Source organism: Lobosporangium transversale (genome assembly GCF_002105155.1).
Source record: "Lobosporangium transversale strain NRRL 3116 chromosome Unknown BCR41scaffold_1, whole genome shotgun sequence".
NCBI lineage: Eukaryota > Fungi > Mortierellomycota > Mortierellomycetes > Mortierellales > Mortierellaceae > Lobosporangium > Lobosporangium transversale.
The window spans coordinates 1,283,821-1,301,584 of record NW_019028979.1 but is presented as its reverse complement, the minus strand read 5'-3'; the positions used below and the strand labels follow the sequence as shown (position 1 = coordinate 1,301,584).

At 42.3% G+C, this 17,764-nt stretch overlaps 5 protein-coding genes across 5 annotated transcripts; 3 read left to right on the top strand and 2 right to left on the bottom strand.

Moving 5' to 3' along the window:
* Positions 1 to 234: 234 nt before the first annotated feature.
* BCR41DRAFT_344379 (hypothetical protein) lies at positions 235 to 1,782 on the top strand. Its single transcript, XM_022022498.1, has one exon. It carries the CDS (start codon positions 254 to 256, stop codon positions 1,526 to 1,528), a length of 1,275 nt encoding a protein of 424 aa, XP_021886658.1. The 5' UTR covers positions 235 to 253; the 3' UTR covers positions 1,529 to 1,782.
* BCR41DRAFT_344378 (hypothetical protein) lies at positions 1,763 to 5,169 on the top strand. Its single transcript, XM_022022497.1, has 2 exons — positions 1,763 to 2,231; positions 3,286 to 5,169. Exons 1-2 carry the CDS (start codon positions 1,886 to 1,888, stop codon positions 4,986 to 4,988), a joined length of 2,049 nt encoding a protein of 682 aa, XP_021886657.1. The 5' UTR covers positions 1,763 to 1,885; the 3' UTR covers positions 4,989 to 5,169.
* Positions 5,170 to 6,122: 953 nt separating this feature from the next.
* Positions 6,123 to 6,608, bottom strand: BCR41DRAFT_344377 (hypothetical protein). The gene has a single exon (XM_022022496.1). The coding sequence runs from the start codon at positions 6,588 to 6,590 to the stop codon at positions 6,162 to 6,164; it is 429 nt and encodes a 142-aa protein (XP_021886656.1). The 5' UTR covers positions 6,591 to 6,608; the 3' UTR covers positions 6,123 to 6,161.
* A 1,417-nt stretch (positions 6,609 to 8,025) lies between these two features.
* BCR41DRAFT_376298 (P-loop containing nucleoside triphosphate hydrolase protein) lies at positions 8,026 to 9,660 on the top strand (the record flags this gene model as incomplete). Its single annotated transcript, XM_022027039.1, has 3 exons — positions 8,026 to 8,110; positions 8,213 to 9,073; positions 9,191 to 9,660. The coding sequence occupies 3 exons, from the start codon at positions 8,026 to 8,028 to the stop codon at positions 9,658 to 9,660; spliced, it is 1,416 nt and encodes a 471-aa protein (XP_021886655.1).
* A 576-nt stretch (positions 9,661 to 10,236) lies between these two features.
* On the bottom strand, positions 10,237 to 13,544 carry BCR41DRAFT_391395 (hypothetical protein; the record flags this gene model as incomplete). The annotated part of the gene is made up of 3 exons (XM_022028353.1): positions 10,237 to 12,775; positions 12,887 to 12,966; positions 13,107 to 13,544. The coding sequence occupies 3 exons, from the start codon at positions 13,542 to 13,544 to the stop codon at positions 10,237 to 10,239; spliced, it is 3,057 nt and encodes a 1,018-aa protein (XP_021886654.1).
* Positions 13,545 to 17,764: the final 4,220 nt, after the last annotated feature.

Sequence of the window (17,764 nt, the reverse complement as noted above, 5' to 3'; positions counted from 1 at the left end):
CTAGAATTACCCAGTTGTTTATCTGACCCGTCTGCACCTTGCTTTTGCGCACAGACAAAAGTCTCTTCGTCTGTTACACGCGACGATAACATAGACATAAAGCGTCACGATCGATGCAATACAATATGCCCAATCAAACAACCCAAAAATACAAAAAAAAACTCCCACTTAAAAGCTTAAAAGACACAAAGTAGCTCGCTTCTCTCTTTCTCTTTCTCTCTCATTCATCGTCGCTCCTCTTAACAAATCACCAATGGAATCTACAAGTCCTCTACAAGTCCCAGAGCTTCTGGCAAATGTTCTCCATTTTCTCGATAAGAACTCACTTCTCTTATGCTCCATGGTTTCTACTGAATGGTCAAAAATTTGTACGCCACTGCTCTGGGAGTCCTGTTCGTTCTCTGCAGAGCAATACAGTCTGTTCCATCAAGTCTTTGATCAGCATGCCTTTTTGATTCGAAATATGGAAGCCAAACACCGTTTGATTGGAGGCGAGATGAGGTTTGTTGCCCAACAATGCACTAACTTGTCTACACTTACGCTTCGCTACTGTCAAGTCACACCCTCCAGCCTCGATGTCCTCTGCAATGGCATTGCTCGAGTCCGACATTTGGTGTTTGATCATTGTATGGGTGTCAACAGTACTAGCGTAGGCGCACGACTTCCAAAGCTGCCGAGTCTATCGAGCCTTGAAATCGCTGTCCATGCACAAGATCGAGGCAGTGGAGATTGGCGTGAGAACGATATGGTTATCCTTTTGACCGGCTGTCGCTGTCTCAAGTCACTAAAGGTTGACGGCCCAGATCTATCACATGTCCATCTCCTAGGGATCAAGCGACATGAAGAACCTTTACCCATAAAGCATCTTCATTTAGTTTCAACGTTCATTTCTGAACCAGCACTCAAGAATATTTTGAGACAGTGTCCCGAGTTGTCAACTTTGGTTCTGCTACATAACGCCAATAAGAATGCCACCGTCCATGCCATTGCAGAAACCTGTCCTAATTTGAAAATGCTGGAACTAAGGAACTCTAAAAGTGTGACCGCCTCCACATTCGGCTCTATATTCAAGAAATGCCCCTTGTTGACAAAGTTGGATGTTTCGTACACGTTGATCAATGATGTAGGAGCACTCGCATTAGCTCAAAACTGTCCACAATTACGGGCCCTGGATCTGACAGGATGTTCAAGAATAACTCATACAGCATCCAAAGAGCTGCTGGCCAGGCTATCTCGCCTACAGGAGCTAAAAGCCGGTGGATGTCCCAAGCTTAAGATTGAAGGTTTTTCTTCGGAAGAGGAATGGGCAAGTCGGGATTCATTGGAGATATTGGAGATTCCACACGTAGGAATACGACCTGGTGTGGATGATTTGACCAGCCTGTTGCGGCACCTGAGCTCGTTGCGAAGACTCCGAAGACTATGTGTGGATGAGGGTGTGGGTCAGGATAATGTATTGCAAGCTTTTATCGCACAAAGGAGCGATGTATCCTTGATCATTCTTGAGCCTCTTGAGCGACCAACATAAGAATAATGCACGTGTATGCACGTGATAGAAAAATCACTGCATATGCTACAATTTTGTCTGAACAGTAATTTATACTTTTTTCCTTCTTGTCTTTTCTTCTTTGACCCGTCCTGTTCTTCCTCTTCTCCCTCCTCCTTCGCCTCACCCTCTTCCGTACATAAAAAAAAAAGACTGATTTCCCTCGTTATCGATTGCCATTGATTCAGTGTGCTCTCTCCACAAAGGAAATCATAAAAAAAAAAAAAAAAAAAAAACGAACGACTTTGGCTTCTGATTGAACACTTCCCTTGTGCCTCTTTCAGCCACCTCAGAGAAAAAAATAAAAAAAAAAACAAAAAATCCAGTTGGTTAACTATAATGTCCTCTCCTGTTGCTACCACTGACGCCCAGGCCACTGCTGCCACCTCTTCTTCCCTTCCTACTGGTTCTGGCGCCAACCACTTGAGTTTGGAACAACAACAGCAGATTGCCGCTGCCCAGGCACAAGCTGCCCAGGCAGCTCACTTTGCTCCTGTTCCTGCTGCTGCCCCCACTGCTTCAGCTTCGCTTTATGTTGGAGAGTTGGATCCCTCTGTCAATGAGGCCATGTTGTTTGAGTTGTTCAACTCGATCGGTCCAGTTGCTTCGATCCGTGTCTGCCGTGATGCCGTCACGAGACGTTCTCTTGGTTATGCCTATGTGAATTTTCACAATGTAGTGGATGGTAAGAAAAAAAAAACAACAACAACAAAACATAAACAAAACAACAGCAAATGAGCCTTTTCTGGGTCTGTTATAGTCAATGTGTTTAGTTGTGTAGGCTCATTACTTCTTCTGGAACTATGCACCTGTACTTCTTTTTCTTTTTATTTGGGTAATGGCACTTTGGAGGGTCTGTGGAGATAGAGCAACAATAATGTGAATTCTTAGTTACTCAGGAACAGGAGCACACCTGGAAGCGACCACAGGATCATTACACAATAGAGGAATTATGTGATTGTGAGGCAATTAAGGATCATTACTGTGATCTTTTAAACCGAATTCGTATTCATTATTGCTTTAGTCTTATGAAGCAACGCTTGGAGGCACACGGCATGTTCAACTTTCTTTTAATGTTCATGGGGAGGAGTGAACCGTTTTTATTACCGTTAGTGTTAATATTATTCTTCTTCTAATGAAGAGAAAAGTACTTTGTTTTATCGTAAGTGGGGCAAAAAAAAAAAAAAAAAGCACTCATTCAGCATATACGAGCATCGATTTGAATGGAACAGTTCAGGCCTTGCACTGATACATGCTTTCAATCAACGCAGGTAGCATTCAATGGCACAAAGGCCTGTCATGGGCTTAAGAGTTGATTGATAGATTAGATTGTACATGTACTAGAGACAGACGATATGTCTGTTCCATTTGATTTTGGGCTGGTGATGAACATAGTTGCATCATATGCCACATCGGAAGAGCGTGAAAGATAGATGCTCGTTTGTATTTTGTAAAGTTATCGTTTGGGATATCAACCGGCAAGATGGTGTCGAGTGGGGCTTAACAGGACAAATAGCTCTATTGTTTCAGCGTGTATAAACAAAAGGTTTACGTAGTTGCTTCATCCACCTCATGTGGAAGATATAGCCAAGGTTATCACTACTCTGCTCATCTTCTCTTGCAGATGTGTCTACCTTTCTTTGGAGTCGTGAGCCATTTCTCTATTCGACCTATGATATTTCTGCGCTTCATTTGTGTCTAATAAACTTCTGGCCATAATTGCCTTAAAACATCCATAGGTGAGCGTGCTTTGGAAGCGCTGAACTACACGCAGATCAAGGGTCGTCCTTGCCGCATCATGTGGTCTCAGCGTGACCCTGCCCTTCGCAAGACTGGCACTGGCAATATTTTTATCAAGAACTTGGACGCTACGATCGATAATAAGGCTCTTCATGACACTTTCTCTGCCTTCGGCAACATTTTGTCCTGCAAGGTCGCTACTGAGGATGGTCAGTCAAAGGGTTATGGCTTTGTTCACTATGAAACCTATGAAGCTGCCGAGAATGCAATCAAGCATGTCAATGGCATGCTGTTAAATGACAAGAAAGTCTTTGTGGGGCATCATATCTCTAAGAAGGAGCGTCAATCCAAGGTTGAGGAGATGAAAGCTAAGTTCACTAACGTCTACATCAAGAACTTGGATCCCGAGGTTACTCAGGAGGAGGTCGAGGCAATGTTCACCAAGTTTGGTCCAGTTACTTCGGTGGTCATTTCCACGGACGAAAACGGCCGTTCCAAGGGATTCGGATTTATCAACTTTGAGAACCATGAGGATGCACAGAAGGCTGTGGATGAACTGCACGAATCGGAGTACAAGGATAAGAAGTTGTTTGTTACTCGTGCACAAAAGAAGGGTGAGCGCGAAGAAGAGCTCAAGAAACAGTATGAGCAGCAGAAGCTCGAGAAGCTTAGCAAGTACCAGGGCGTCAACCTGTACATCAAGAATCTCGATGATGACATTGATGATGAGAGACTTCGTCAAGAATTCTTGGTTTATGGCACTATCACTTCCGCCAAGGTTATGCGTGATGAGAAGATTGGTGATAACGGTGAAGAGATCAAAGGTCCTTCCAAGGGATTCGGATTCGTTTGCTTCTCCTCTCCTGATGAGGCTACAAAGGCTGTTACGGAAATGAATGGCCGCATGTTGGGATCTAAGCCTATTTATGTTGCTCTTGCTCAGCGTAAGGAGGTCCGTAAGTCACAGCTTGAGGCTCAAATGGCTCAGCGCAGTCAGCTTCGCATGCAACAGCTCCCTGGTCAGATGGCTGGTGGTATCTTCCCCCCTCAAATGTACTATCCTGGTTTCGCTCCTCAGGGTGGTCGCGGAATGGTTTACCCTGGTCAACCCGGTATGATTCCCCGCCCTCGCTGGGTGAACCCCGGTCAGCCGCAGCAGATGCACCCTGGTGGTCCTATCCCAGGATATCCCTTGGGACAAGGTTTCCCTCCTATGGGTCCAGGACGTCCTCGTGGCCAAGGCCCTCGCTCCCAGTCTCAACGCGGCGGTGCTGCGGGTCAGCAGGGTCGTCCACAAGGATCTCCAGCACAAGGTGGACCTACTGGTGGAGCACCTCGTGGAGCACATGGTGGTGGACGTGGCGGATACACTCGTAACACTGGTCAAGGACGCAATGCTTCTGCTCAAGTTGCAAGCGGCGGATCGGGTGCAGGTGGATTAGGTGATGCCAACACCCTGACGGCTGCAGCACTGGCTGCAGCAGATCCTGATCAGCAGAAGCAGATGGTTGGTGAGCACCTTTATCCCAAGATTGCATCACGCCAGCCTGATTATGCTGGCAAAATCACTGGTATGCTGTTGGAAATGGACAATGGTGAGCTTTTGCACTTGCTGGAGGACAGTGAAGCATTGGACGCTAAGGTCGAAGAGGCAGTTTCTGTCCTCAAGGCTCATGAGGGTGAGCTTGAAAGATCTACCTAGATCACTCATTCACATCCATTTTTTTTTGCAAAAAATTGTCGAAGGATAGAGTAGGGGCAGGTGGAGAATTGAGGAGAACATTGTGCTGACAACTTGAAAAAAGAAAAGTGGGCTATATTTGAACTACTCACAATATCTTCGCAGACTATTTTATCAAATAAAAAACAATAAAAAAAATTAGCAAAAAACAATTTTCCCTTGAATAATAAGAATGGAGGACTGCGCTGTAGTCATTGTCCTGCAACATCGCGCTAATACCTCCCTGTATAATATCAAAAAGAGGCCCGAAAATGACGTTGCCAACCTCGAACAACTTGTGGAGATCCAGTCAGTTCTGAAATGTTAAGAAAGAGTCTAGCGGCAATGCTCATAAAGATGACGATAACTTTGTCACTTCAGCATTGCACTCCACAATCGAGGCACCAAATGAAGGGACAGCACGACCTGACTCTCCACCGGATGAATGTCCTCAAGCCGGGACAAAGAACAATAGGACATAGTAGACGGATGCTAAAAGCAGAAATGTCCGAGAGCAAGGATTGAATGGTTGTCTTAGACTAAGCATTCAGATCGAGTTACGTTTGTAGGTGGGTGCATTATGCATGCGTATCTGTCATGACATCCTTCAGTCTGTGAAAATTTTATGGCGTTCAAGCTCTTTGATTCGTCCAGTTTATGGCGTTCATTTCACACGGTCCTAACGTTTTGTTCATGAATTTGATGTAAGCAATAGATGCAGTAAGGATACGGAAGTTGTGAAGCAAAAAGTTTTAAAGTAATATAAGTGAGAGTAGGAACATAGCATTCATATGAAGACATGGCAAAAGCACTGAGAGTGAGGTTGAAGGATAGATAGACGAAGTGGTTTACAAATAAGAGACAGAAACAAGCAATAAATGGGAAAAGGAGCATGGGTATTTGAATGGAAATGGCGTTTGTATTCGGTAAATGAAAGGAAAAAAAAAATACAGACCATGTTGTAAGAGCAAACAGCCATTTATGATAGATATCTCCGTATTAATACTGAAAACATGCAGGGTGCTAAAAAATAAAATAAGCTTTTGCAATAATCAGATAATCATCTTTCAAGTTGTCTGCACTATTTTCACTCTCACGCATACGCATAAAAACATTCAGGACTTTTTATTCTTTTCTTTTATTCCTTTGTTTTGCCTATTGAGGAGGCAATAGGTCATCAAAATCAGGCTCTCCACTTGCTTGACCAAGTCCAGAAGAACTCTCTCTTTGTTGACTGCTATGGCCGCGATGAGGTAGTCCTTGAACATTATCCGGCATGATAGGGTCGAATCTTGCACCTTGTGGAGCAGCATCTGGGGGCAAGTAAGAATCGGAATCGGGCCCTGCTCTGAAGGGACCCAAGTTATTGGCACCTGCAGTCGCCCGTCCGCCTGTGTAAGGCGCACTAGGATCCTGTATTGGCTGCTGTTGCTGTTGCTGTCGTTGTTGCTCACCAACCCTGGACCAAGCTGGATGATCTGGTGTCAGAACCATGTCTCCACCGCGATTGTTGTTGGATTTGTTGGACGAGATAGAACCTCCGAAAGCGGGGCTCCTATCATTGTTTCCGAGATTAAAGGACATGCTGTTGTTGTTAAAAATGAAAAGCGGAGCAAAAAAAAGAGATAAAATTATAAAAATTGTCTTAAGTAAGAATGACTTGATGATGATACGCGAATGTTTGCCAATCACGTACCAGTATGTGTACGTGTTTTAAAAGTTTTTTTTTTTTTTATCAATGTAAGCAATCCGCATTCCTCATTTAACTCTCTTCTTCATTCCTTTTAAACCTCAATTTCAATTGCTAATAATATCAAAACAATGTCGCGCCACAGGAATGTACGTAACATGGTCCTCGAAGGTAATTCAATTTATCCATTCAAATAAATATTGAATCTCAACAATTCTGTATATGATATTTAATTTTATTTTATTTTATTTTATTTATTTCTATAGATGCCTTGGACGATGGATATGATGAAGACGATTATATCGAAGACCAACCTATGACAGAAGAAGACCAAGGTAAAACAGAAAAAAAAAGTCGTTTGAAGAAAGATTTTTTTAAGGTTCCTCCATTGCTAACTTCTGATAACATTTTTATTTTGTTTTATGGAAAATATACTATAAAATACAAAGTCCAAATGGCTGATGCTACAGAAGAAGTCAAGGCAATGCTTGGTGATGCCAAGATCTCAATCAAGGAGATTCAGGATGCATTGTGGTATTATTACTTTGATGTCGACCAAACAGCCGTGTATCTCATTGGTAATGAAGAATATCTTCTTTTTAATTTTATTATTTTTCCCTATGGAGTCGGTTGCTGAAAGAGATTGATACTAAGGGAAGAAGATAAAATCTACGTTCTCAACAAACAATCGATAATTACAGCTCCTTTCGCTCATCTAAATATCTTTTTCTCTTCAAAATATATATATATATATAGACGAAATGGCAAAGAAAAAAAAATCTTCATCAGCTGCCGCAGCAAAGAAAACTGCGTCATCAAACAAACCTAATCAAAGCGGCACAGCAACACCTGTGGGGCCATCAAACCCTACTACTGCTACTACAACTGCAACTCAAGGTATTAAAAAAAACAAAACTATTCAATTAAAAGAACTTGTAAAAGTTTTTTTTTATGAAGCTGACTTTATTTTATTTTATTTATTCCCCATAATATGCAGCTTCAAAACCAGCAACAGCAACAGCAGCAGCAGCAAAGGCAGGAGCAAGGACAGGAGCAGGGACAGGAGCAAAAGTAAAAACAGGGCCTTCATCTGCGCAATATGGTGACGACGACGACACTATTGAATACCTAGATGATAATGACAATATACCATCAAAGCAGTTTCTCTTTGATCTGTCCGCCATGAACTTTGGATCCAATAAATCACACAAGACAACCAAAGACACATCAACGTCCAAGACTGTAACTTCAACTACAAATCAGTCGGGGACCTCCTCACCTGTTGAATCTACACCTCCATCAGGTGTCTCAACACCTACGAGAGCATCTATGAAATCGGGCAAGAGGATTGATGTCATTTCTGAATATCAGAAGCGCATTGCCGAGAAAGAATCGTTGAACTTGGTCGTCATTGGTAAAAAAAATAAATAAAAAAAAAAAAGGACTACGTGAATAGGGTGCATAAAGTACAGTCTTTGCTAATTTTTTTATTATTATTTTTATATAAACAAAATAGGACATGTTGACGCAGGAAAGAGTACATTGATGGGTCATTTGCTTTATCTCCAAGGTGAAGTAACTGAGAAGACGATTCGCAAACATGAAAGGGATGCACAAAAGATTGGCAAAGCTTCGTTTGCGTTTGCATGGGTTCTGGATGAAACTGGCGAGGAACGAGCACGTGGTATTACGATGGATGTTGGTGTGACTAAATTTGAGACTGAACATCGTCGATTTACGTTGCTGGATGCTCCAGGTCATCGAGATTTTATCCCTAACATGATTTCAGGCACAGCTCAGGCGGATGTGGCGATTCTAGTTGTGGATGCGACTACAGGCGAGTTTGAATCTGGATTTGATGCTAATGGACAGACTAAAGAACATGCGTTATTGGCTCGTAGTCTGGGAGTTCAACAACTCGTAATAGCTGTCAACAAACTGGATGTAGTCAACTGGTCAGAAGCACGGTTTTTGGAGATTGTTCAAAAACTAGAGCAATTCTTAGTCAAGGATGCTAGTTTTAAGAAATCAAATTTGGTCTTTGTCCCTTGTTCGGGCTTTACTGGTGAGAATTTGGTGAGGCGATCCACACCAGGAAATATTTGCAATGGATCTGCAGTATCGGATACATCTGTCCCTGAATCAGTAGCAGCTGTCTTGTCAACTTTCAGCTGGTATAAAGGCCCGACCCTGATTGAGTCAATCGACAAGTTGGACACGCCGATGCGCCCTATAGAGAAACCATTCAGAATGTCGGTCACAGATGTGTTCAAGAGTGCAGGAGGTGTTTCGGTCGCAGGACGGTTGGAGGCAGGACATATTCAAGTCGGCGAAGCCGTTATGGTCATGCCTGGATCTGAAATGGCTGTTGTAAAGAGTAAGAGGTCACCTATCCTTTATTGTTATTGTTTATCGAAATGAAAGTTTGTTTTTCTCGAGATTGAGTGATTGCTAACAGCACTCTTTGACTCTGGGACTATCAACGTTACAATAGGCATGGAAGTTAATCACGAGGCGACAAGATGGGCTGCGGCAGGTGATTCTGTGTTATTGATACTATCTGGGATTGACATTTTGAAAGTCAGTAACGGTTCTGTCCTCTGTACTCGAGAGGCTCCTATTCCAGTAACAACCCATTTTGCAGCCCAGATTGTAGTCTTTGATGTGAAGATTCCCATTACAGTGGGATTCCCAGTGATTGTCCATCGTCAATCCCATAACGAACCAGGAGTAGTTTCAAAACTAGTGGCCACAATCGATAAGGTTACTGGCGAGATTGTTAAGAAATCGCCAAGACATTTGGGTAAAAACACGACTGCAATGGTGGAGATTAAATTGTCTGGACGAGCCATTCCCCTGGAGGCCTATAAAGACTCAAAAGAGCTTGGAAGAGTCATGTTGAGAAAAGGAGGTGACACAATCGCAGCTGGCATTGTGAACAAGATCTTAAGCTTTGGATCATAAGCAAACACACATTATTATGTATTCAAAATATATCTTTTAATTAATAAGCATTATGCATAGCATTTTAAGGGCACTTTTTACGTGAATATCACCTTGTTTCTATTCAAAGCAAGCCCATTACTTGTGCATAATGAAGATTTCGTAAAATTGTAGCATAGACTTTTTTTTTTTTTTTTTTTTTTTTCCCATTCCGAAGTTAAAACGCTCGTTGCTGCTATTTAAAGCTCAAGTGGGAGATTTTATTCATCGATAAATAAATCCTTAGTGGAATATTTTCTGATCCTGCATTGCAGTGATTGATAAGCCAAGAGTAAGCTCAGTATTTATGAATGAGCTAGACTGGACGGAGCTATTTTACAATACTTCCTTCGATAGTTTACGCTTTATTGGATAATGTTTTCTCAAGTACTCCTGCACCACAAACAGAGTCAGTTGGCCTAGTAGTACAAAAAACATTCAAGCGGTTGTGGGACATGAGAATGGAGATTTTTTTTATTTACAGGCATTGGATGAGTCAATAAGAATGGATTGAAGGAGAAGGGGTGCTTCTTTATTATTATTATTACAGGATAGTGTCTACTTGAACGTAGGAGGCATGGGCCAGGCATCAACCCCTCCAGAGTCAACACTCTGACTATCATCACTTTCTGCTTCTATCCCTTGTTGTTGTGGAACCCCGAATGCATTGGTATGTTGTCTCATCGTTTTTGGAGAGGTATTAAAAGCAATACTAGGTTGAGGTGTTGGGGGTGGCTCAGTTCTTTGAGCTTGATAACCTCCCCCAGCCCCACGAGATGCAGCTGTATTAGCAGAACCAGACTCTTTATCCTTGTCGATCGTTGGTGATGCTGCGGTGCTGCTGGACACGCGACGAACCCCATTGCCTAAGCGAGGAGATTGAGTAGAGGAGTCTAATTGGAACGCTTGTTGGGATGGTGAGAGCCTTGGGCTGCAGCTACCATTGTGGCTATCCAGTGGGTGCGATCCTGGCATTGCAAAAGGTGAGGTAGCAACTGAGCCTGAGACTAATATTGGAGATGTTGGGGGAGACATTTTATTGGTCCTCATACTTTGTCCCCCTGTCCTACGCGTAGGGCTTAACGGAACGGACCGTGGTGGTGGCGAAAGACCTTTGTAAGCAACCTGATGTAGTGGATGTTGCTGTTGAAGTTGCATATCTGGAGGTAGAGGAATGTTGATCGAGAGATCCTTATAATTGCTACCACTTCTTGAAGAGGAGTTAGATCGTCGAGGGAGACGAGACAACGATGTTATATCATGATATTGTTGCTGCAGCTGGTGCTGATATTGTTGTTGGTGTGCTAGTGAAGAGGCCTGCATAATTCTGGGTGACGAGGAAAACCCGCTTAATTTTGTCCGGAGGGGGCTATGGGGGGGAGATGAAGGTGGGAGTGGCATTTGTGGAAGTGAAGGACCATCATCTTCATCCATACCACCATAGGCTCCTCTTTCAGGAATCGCCTGAAAACCACCAGACATAACTTGTATTCTTTGAGTAGATGCACGTGATCCATGCCCTAGGCTCTGTTGCTCAAGTTGCTGTAGCTGTTGTTGGGTCTGCTGCTGCAAAGCCAGCGCCGGTGCCATAATAGGGCTGGTGGGTGATAGCGGAGGCATGATTGATCCATCCGAAGATGTACCATACTTGTTTGAACCAGATGAAAACTTTGACGAATTAGTTGAGGTTGTATGGGTTCGAGAACTGATTGAAGGGCGTTGTTGCTGTTGCTGTTGCTGTTGCTGTTGCTGTTGCTGTTGCTGTTGCTGTTGCTGTTGCTGTTGCTGTTGCTGTTGTGGATAGTTACTGTTCCTAGAGGGAGATCTCATGCCCATAAGAGGGAAAGATGGCAATGAGAATCCGCCTCCACCATTTGCTGGAGGTGATCCAGGCATACCATCTTCGCGTGGCGTGCGTCCTCCAAAAACTGATTCGCGTAGATTGTTGTGCACATTATTGTTGGTACTAGTAGACTTGTTGTTGGCTTGGGTTGAAAAGGATCGGGAAGGCGATGTTGGGCTAGTAGGTGATTTAAAAGAGTCGCGACTTTGTCTCGATAGTGCGTTGGCTTCTTGATCCATTCTATCTGATAGTGCCACCATAGCAACGACGGATGCTGCCGCCACAGCTCTGTCTCTATCCGCCTGGTGATGACCATCTACGGACATGTATCTGGGGTAGATCTCATATTGCTCATTTAATCTTTCCTTGGACACGGACACCTTTTCATGCTCCAAAGAACTAAGGTCGCCTGAGCTATGCCCTCTCAGTTGCGCTTCGGGGTCAAACTCATGCTGGTGGCTGTGCTGTTCTGATTTTGACAGTCTTCCACTTCCAATAATGTTCCTTTGGCCATTATCGCCTCCAGAACGTGAAAGAGTCCCAGTTGCAGTTGTTGTCGATTGCTCATGCAAGCCTCTTCTCCTGTTCCTGACGGTTTGTGCAGCAATCAAAGCCATAGCCACAAAATAAGCTAATGCAATCGCGCATGTCCAAAAGACAGCCATCACATGAGGTAGCCTCTCATTTGGCATCTCTAAGATCTTATCTTTGAGTAGTACCCAAATGATACAGAGTGTTCCTGCCAAGAGAGTCACTGCACAACCTCCAAATCCTGTGATCTGCAACTGAATGAACAGGAAGCGAGCTGGAGAACGCGACTTTAGGTTCCCAATGCCGAAAGCGGCCCGAGGAGCCTTGAGAGCAGCCTCTGCGACAATGATGTTGGCTCGGAGGATGAATGTGTATTTTAGACCATAGTAAAAGAAGAGTGCGCTCATGACGTACATGATGACGACCCAATTAGAGTACTGGAGTAGGAAAAGGATACGTGAAGCTTCATAATACCCTCGTCTCTCCAATTCACTTGAAGCGATACCAAGACCCGCTCCAAAGACTGCTGGATAGACGGCACCAATGATAAGCATAAAGTTCTTTTGAATGGTCGTGGGTGTAAGTACGTGGATTGGTGGAAGAGGTTTATCTCCATATACCACCTCGGGCTGGTAGACTGCAAAGATACCTTCACGCGTAGTGACTGGCATGGCATAAAGAAGACCTACAAAGTATGAAGAGAATCCGAATGCAACAACAGCCCTATGGGAAGAGAAACCAATATAGATGTATAGAGGATGCCGTTCGATTTTAGAGAGTGAACAAGCCGAAAGGAATAAATTATTTGGATGGATAAATAGACTTGGGATTTACCAGTAAAGTTGTTCAATCGCCACGCGTAGCCATAGGACTTCTTGCAAAGCATCAAGGATAATGAGTAGATTACACAAGACCTTGATAAAACATGCAATTACAATGAAGAATATAATACAATCCATCTAATATTGTTGTATTAATAAAACGGTTTGCTGGGTTTTAAACTTGAATATGTAGGCTTTTTTCAACACATGCTTGTATTAGATATTATACTTACAGGTTTGGGCCGAACTCCAGTGCCGACTTTAATAAAAAGGTCTGTAATAATTTTAGGGTTAAAGCCACGGTTCCTGTAACTAAGCAGCCAGATGCCGAAAAGCGCTGCTGCGAGATGTGCGGCCGAGGATACGACCAACATCTGTTTTACAAAATCAGAATCTCGACAGTGAACCACTGTTTTGGTCCAGTCACAGAGAAGATTTGTTTGCAAATAGGGGTTCCCATCATTGATTGTAGAAGGATCTGATGAGGGGTTGGAGGGTGTTGAAGGAGCTGTAGGTGACGGGAAGGATGGTGCTGTAGGTGTTGGAGAAGGACCTGGTGTTTCTGTGGGTAGAGAGAAAGTCTCGCTGATAGTAGAGAGGATTGTGGAGGTAATGGATTCCGTATAGGAAGATGTCGTGGAAGATGACTCTGATGAATCGGAATCGCTCATTGTATCAACAAGGATATATGGGATGACTAAAGAAATGAAAGATAGACAAAGGAGAGACGTTGAAGAAAGATGTCAATACAATAATTGAATACGGATAAGAGCAATGAAAAGAGTGCAGAGGGGAAACCAGGAAAACCTTCAACCACATATGTTTATAGATGGCCAAAAAGATCAACCGCGGAGGAACGGACATAAATGTTTCTACGCCTAGACGCGTGGCTACATTTGTGGAGAAAAAAGAGAGACAAAAAAAAACCCCATGTAGCGCGAATGTGTAAGATGTGAATATAGGTGGATAGAGTGCAGATAACGCAGCATCCCAAAAAAGGTCGAAAAAGGAGAATCCAGACTAGAAGCTCTCTCCATTTTTACTTGCATAGTCTACAGGTTCTACTATCCTAACCATCTAATTGCTCATAGGATCACTTTTATCCGCTCGAAAGAAATGAGCCGTTAAAAAAAAAAAAAAAAAAAAAAGCAGGTTTTTTGGCTTTGGGTCTTGTTGTCAGTCCCTGCTCCAATTCATGGTCCTTTCAACAAGTGATTTGCACCCTAGTATCGCTAAGACTTGGGAAGAGAAAGAAAGAGAGAGCAGACTAACAGACTATTGGCTTTTTCATTTTTTCAGGGCTTCTTCAGTCAAACTGTCAATAGCATACGTCGAGAGCCTGATCACACACGCCTGATTTTATATGAAAAAGTGTACTTCAGATCCATGTATTTTTCCTTTGCAAAAGTTGGTCCCTCTCTCTTCCCTCTATTAAACCATAATCAATGAATTTACGAAGCAAAAAAAAAAAAAAAAAAAAAAAAAAAAAAAAAAACTCTAATCATTTCCGCCTCAGAAATCGGGAGAAATATGACATGGATCGTTAAAAAAAACCCCAAGCATGTTAAATTCAAATGTATGCTTTCTCAAATAAATGAGAACATTAAGCGAGGTATAATGAAATGGGGAAAGGAAAAAGATAAAAAAGGAAAGGAGGAAAAAGGGATAAAACACCATTTGTAACGGATTTTGTTGTTGAAACAGTGATAATGTTGGCGTCGCATCTTACCTATTTACAAAAGGTAATATAAAAAAAAAGGAGGAACAACTGAAGTGGTAGCCCCAATTTTATATTATGTTGTCCGATATTAGAGATGCGAAGGAATATCGTAGCAGTTGGGATGGCTGTGGGAAGGAAGGAGAATAAATAATGTATGGCTATGGAAGGGGGGTTCTTAATGCCCAATAGAAAATTATGAATGTTAGAAGAATTAAAATGCGCAGACAGGCGAGTGAGTGAGTGAGTGAGTGAGTGAGTGAGTGAGTGAGTGAGTGAATGAGTGAATGAGGTCAGTGAAGCGCGTCGGATGTGAAAACGAGACAAGGATGAATGAATGACATGTGCGGATGAAAGGAAAGGAATGTGAAGGTGAGAGAGATGAATGATGGCAGAAAGGTTGAAGGTTTGTGCACACAATAACTTTGTTCCTTGACACTTTACTCCACATCCTAGCATGATTCGCTCGCTCTTGCCTTTAATGAACATAAACCTTTCGTTAGAAAACATAACCCGCACTTTTCAATTCATTCGACACAAATCTGTTTAATGCAATGCCCCCCCATCTCCGTCTCACATATTCAGGCACCAGGGCACAGAGCAAATTGTTTTAGTCGGACTTGAACGCGCACATATGACAATACAATTGCTGCAACGGAATTTCATACGAAGGGACAGACTAAGCAAATAGGCTTATAAACAAATAAACAAATAAAGTCTGTTTATAGTCCTGCAAGCATCTTTTTTCTCTTTTTTTTCTGTTCAACAAGTAAACAAACCAATAACCCACACCACCTTAAAGTACATGTACCAAAACCTTTCATTTTCCACAAATAGTGAGTGAATGCATTTTTATTTCGGTATCTTAAGAAGACCAGACTAAGACTATAAAAAAACCAGGTTGGGAATAAAAAAAGTAAAGATCAATACCTTAACAAGCACAGGATTGACATGATCGGATACCCTACACCCAATTCCAAAAAAAAAATAAAAAATGCTGCTCCACATATTGCTTGACCAATGCGATTGCATGGAGGTACAAGTCGAGACTTTGTTCTTTTTTTTTTTTTTTTTTTTTTTTTTTTTCCTCTTGCCACATTGTTGTTGTAAAGTGAAAATACAGATGGTCTTTTTGCTATTGCTAAACGTACATGAAAAAAATGCATCAGTGCACACTCACCTTTGCAGCTTTGTCTATGGTTTGTACGCCAAGATCATTTTTGTGAAACGAATAAAGTAGACATGTGCTTAGTTCACACGCAGTGCAGCCATCTCGCGTTGGCACAAGATTCACCTTTCACTTGTTCTAGTTGTCAGAATAAAATGACTTTGTACGCCAAGCAATACAGCATTTATGCTTTGCATAATTTTTTTTTTAGTTTCTTACCCCAGCACTCTTTTTAGGGGTGCCAACAATAACAAGTGAGGCTCTATATAACCTGTTTTTGTCTGCTAATCTGTCTATCTTTATTGTTGTTCGCGTGGCACCTGATACTGCAGTTTATACATTGCAATTGATTGAGGGTGGCCCAAGTGCCAAGGGTCTTTTTGGGAGCATCACTGTAAGGGACCGAGTATTGACTTCAAGAATAATCCTAATTGAGTTTTGATGTTCATAGATTCTGAAAAATGGGCAAATTGGGTTCATTTCATGTGTCATCGAAGCCCAGCTGTGAAACATTCTTAAATGTTATATACTGATATACAGCCTCGACATGACCAGGATTTTTCAATCCGCTGGTACATGTGCACACTGCTGATTTTGCACCAATTAACTCTCTGTCTCACATTCCTGTCTACATGCACGTACTATCGTTTCTTCATTTCAAGAGACTCATTCATAATTTTTACATAGCACATGTTGTCTGCGTGCTCCGGTTCCCAACCTCGGTTCAGATTACTGTAATGCATGCAAATGGACTAATGAAACCCTGAAGGCTATTTGTTACCTACATTAATTTCAGACTCTAATTCTCTTCTTAATAACATGCTATAACCAGGAAATATATTCATCCATCAAGGTGCCACAACCAGCCTGAAATAATCAACAGATTAAGGACCGCCGAATAAATGTTGATGAAGCATTCAGCTTTAACAATCTTGAGATGCAGAAGCAGGCTGCGATATCCTTTAAATAAAAAGTTCATCTACATGATGGCCCCTTCTTCTGCAATATCGCTACCACTATAATTATATCATCATATATATCCGTCGAAAGATTCATATCCAAGGTTTTTTGTCTTCCATATCAGGTTGTGAATTGACGATACATTTCTTTGTTTCTTAAGATATTAACAATCCAGGAGGCTTTAATAGCTGAAAGTGTCCGGCCTCTAATGCCATCACAAGCAATCTCTTTCCACACGGTTTAAATTCAACTCATTCCTTACAGGGCCTATCTATGGATATTGTGTGATTTAAGGAAATCGTACACTAAAGTGTTTACATCCTCCTCGTCAATTGCTCACAATCTATGTCGCATCCTCAAGTCCTATAGTTGGTGACCTCTAGCGAACGATAACTTAATCAGCTTGTTCATATTGGCCAGTTCATGCAGACTTGCTCTCAGCCTCAAGTCCGGTGTTTGATTTCTTGAGCTGCACCTCGTTAGATCAAGATAACGTAGCTGGGTCAATTTCCCTAGCTGGTTAAACGCGATGCGTTGCTTCTCCATACTTTCTACAGTCTCTTGATCAACATGTGCTTCAAGAAAGATTGACAATTCAGTCAGTCCAATACTATCCTATCCTCTGCCATTGACAATCTCTGTCATTGTAATTATAGGTCCTCTTCGTTGCCTTAGTGGTGGGCAATTAGACAAAATAGTTTGAACAAGACCATTCATTCCGATGCCTCGTACATCGAGCTCCAATGTTTCAAATGTCTCGCAGGGCCTCCAAAGCCTTACCTTGCGTACAATGTGTCCACCTTCCAAAATCCCTTGCTTATCGGCTAATAACCCTTACAGAAAGAGCTTGCCAAGCTCACAAGCAGGGACATTCAATCTTCTTAGTACAGCCATCTGCCCAAGAAGCGCCGTCATATCCTTGTCTTCTATGTTCATAGAAAGGAAGGTAAGATCCGTTAAATTTGCCAATGTTCAGTGCCGTTGAAGGAATGTTGTTCTGTAGAAATCATTGAATTTTGATTCATTGGTCCTGTCATGTCCTTTAA

Coding starts and splice junctions, on each gene's coding strand:
- BCR41DRAFT_344377 (XM_022022496.1), bottom strand. CDS start 6,590: ATGTCCTTTAATCTCGGAAACAATGATAGGAGCCCCGCTTTCGGAGGT.
- BCR41DRAFT_344378 (XM_022022497.1), top strand. CDS start 1,886: ATGTCCTCTCCTGTTGCTACCACTGACGCCCAGGCCACTGCTGCCACC. Junction 2,232..3,285: donor TTTTCACAATGTAGTGGATG/GTAAGAAAAAAA, acceptor AAACATCCATAG/GTGAGCGTGCTTTGGAAGCG.
- BCR41DRAFT_344379 (XM_022022498.1), top strand. CDS start 254: ATGGAATCTACAAGTCCTCTACAAGTCCCAGAGCTTCTGGCAAATGTT.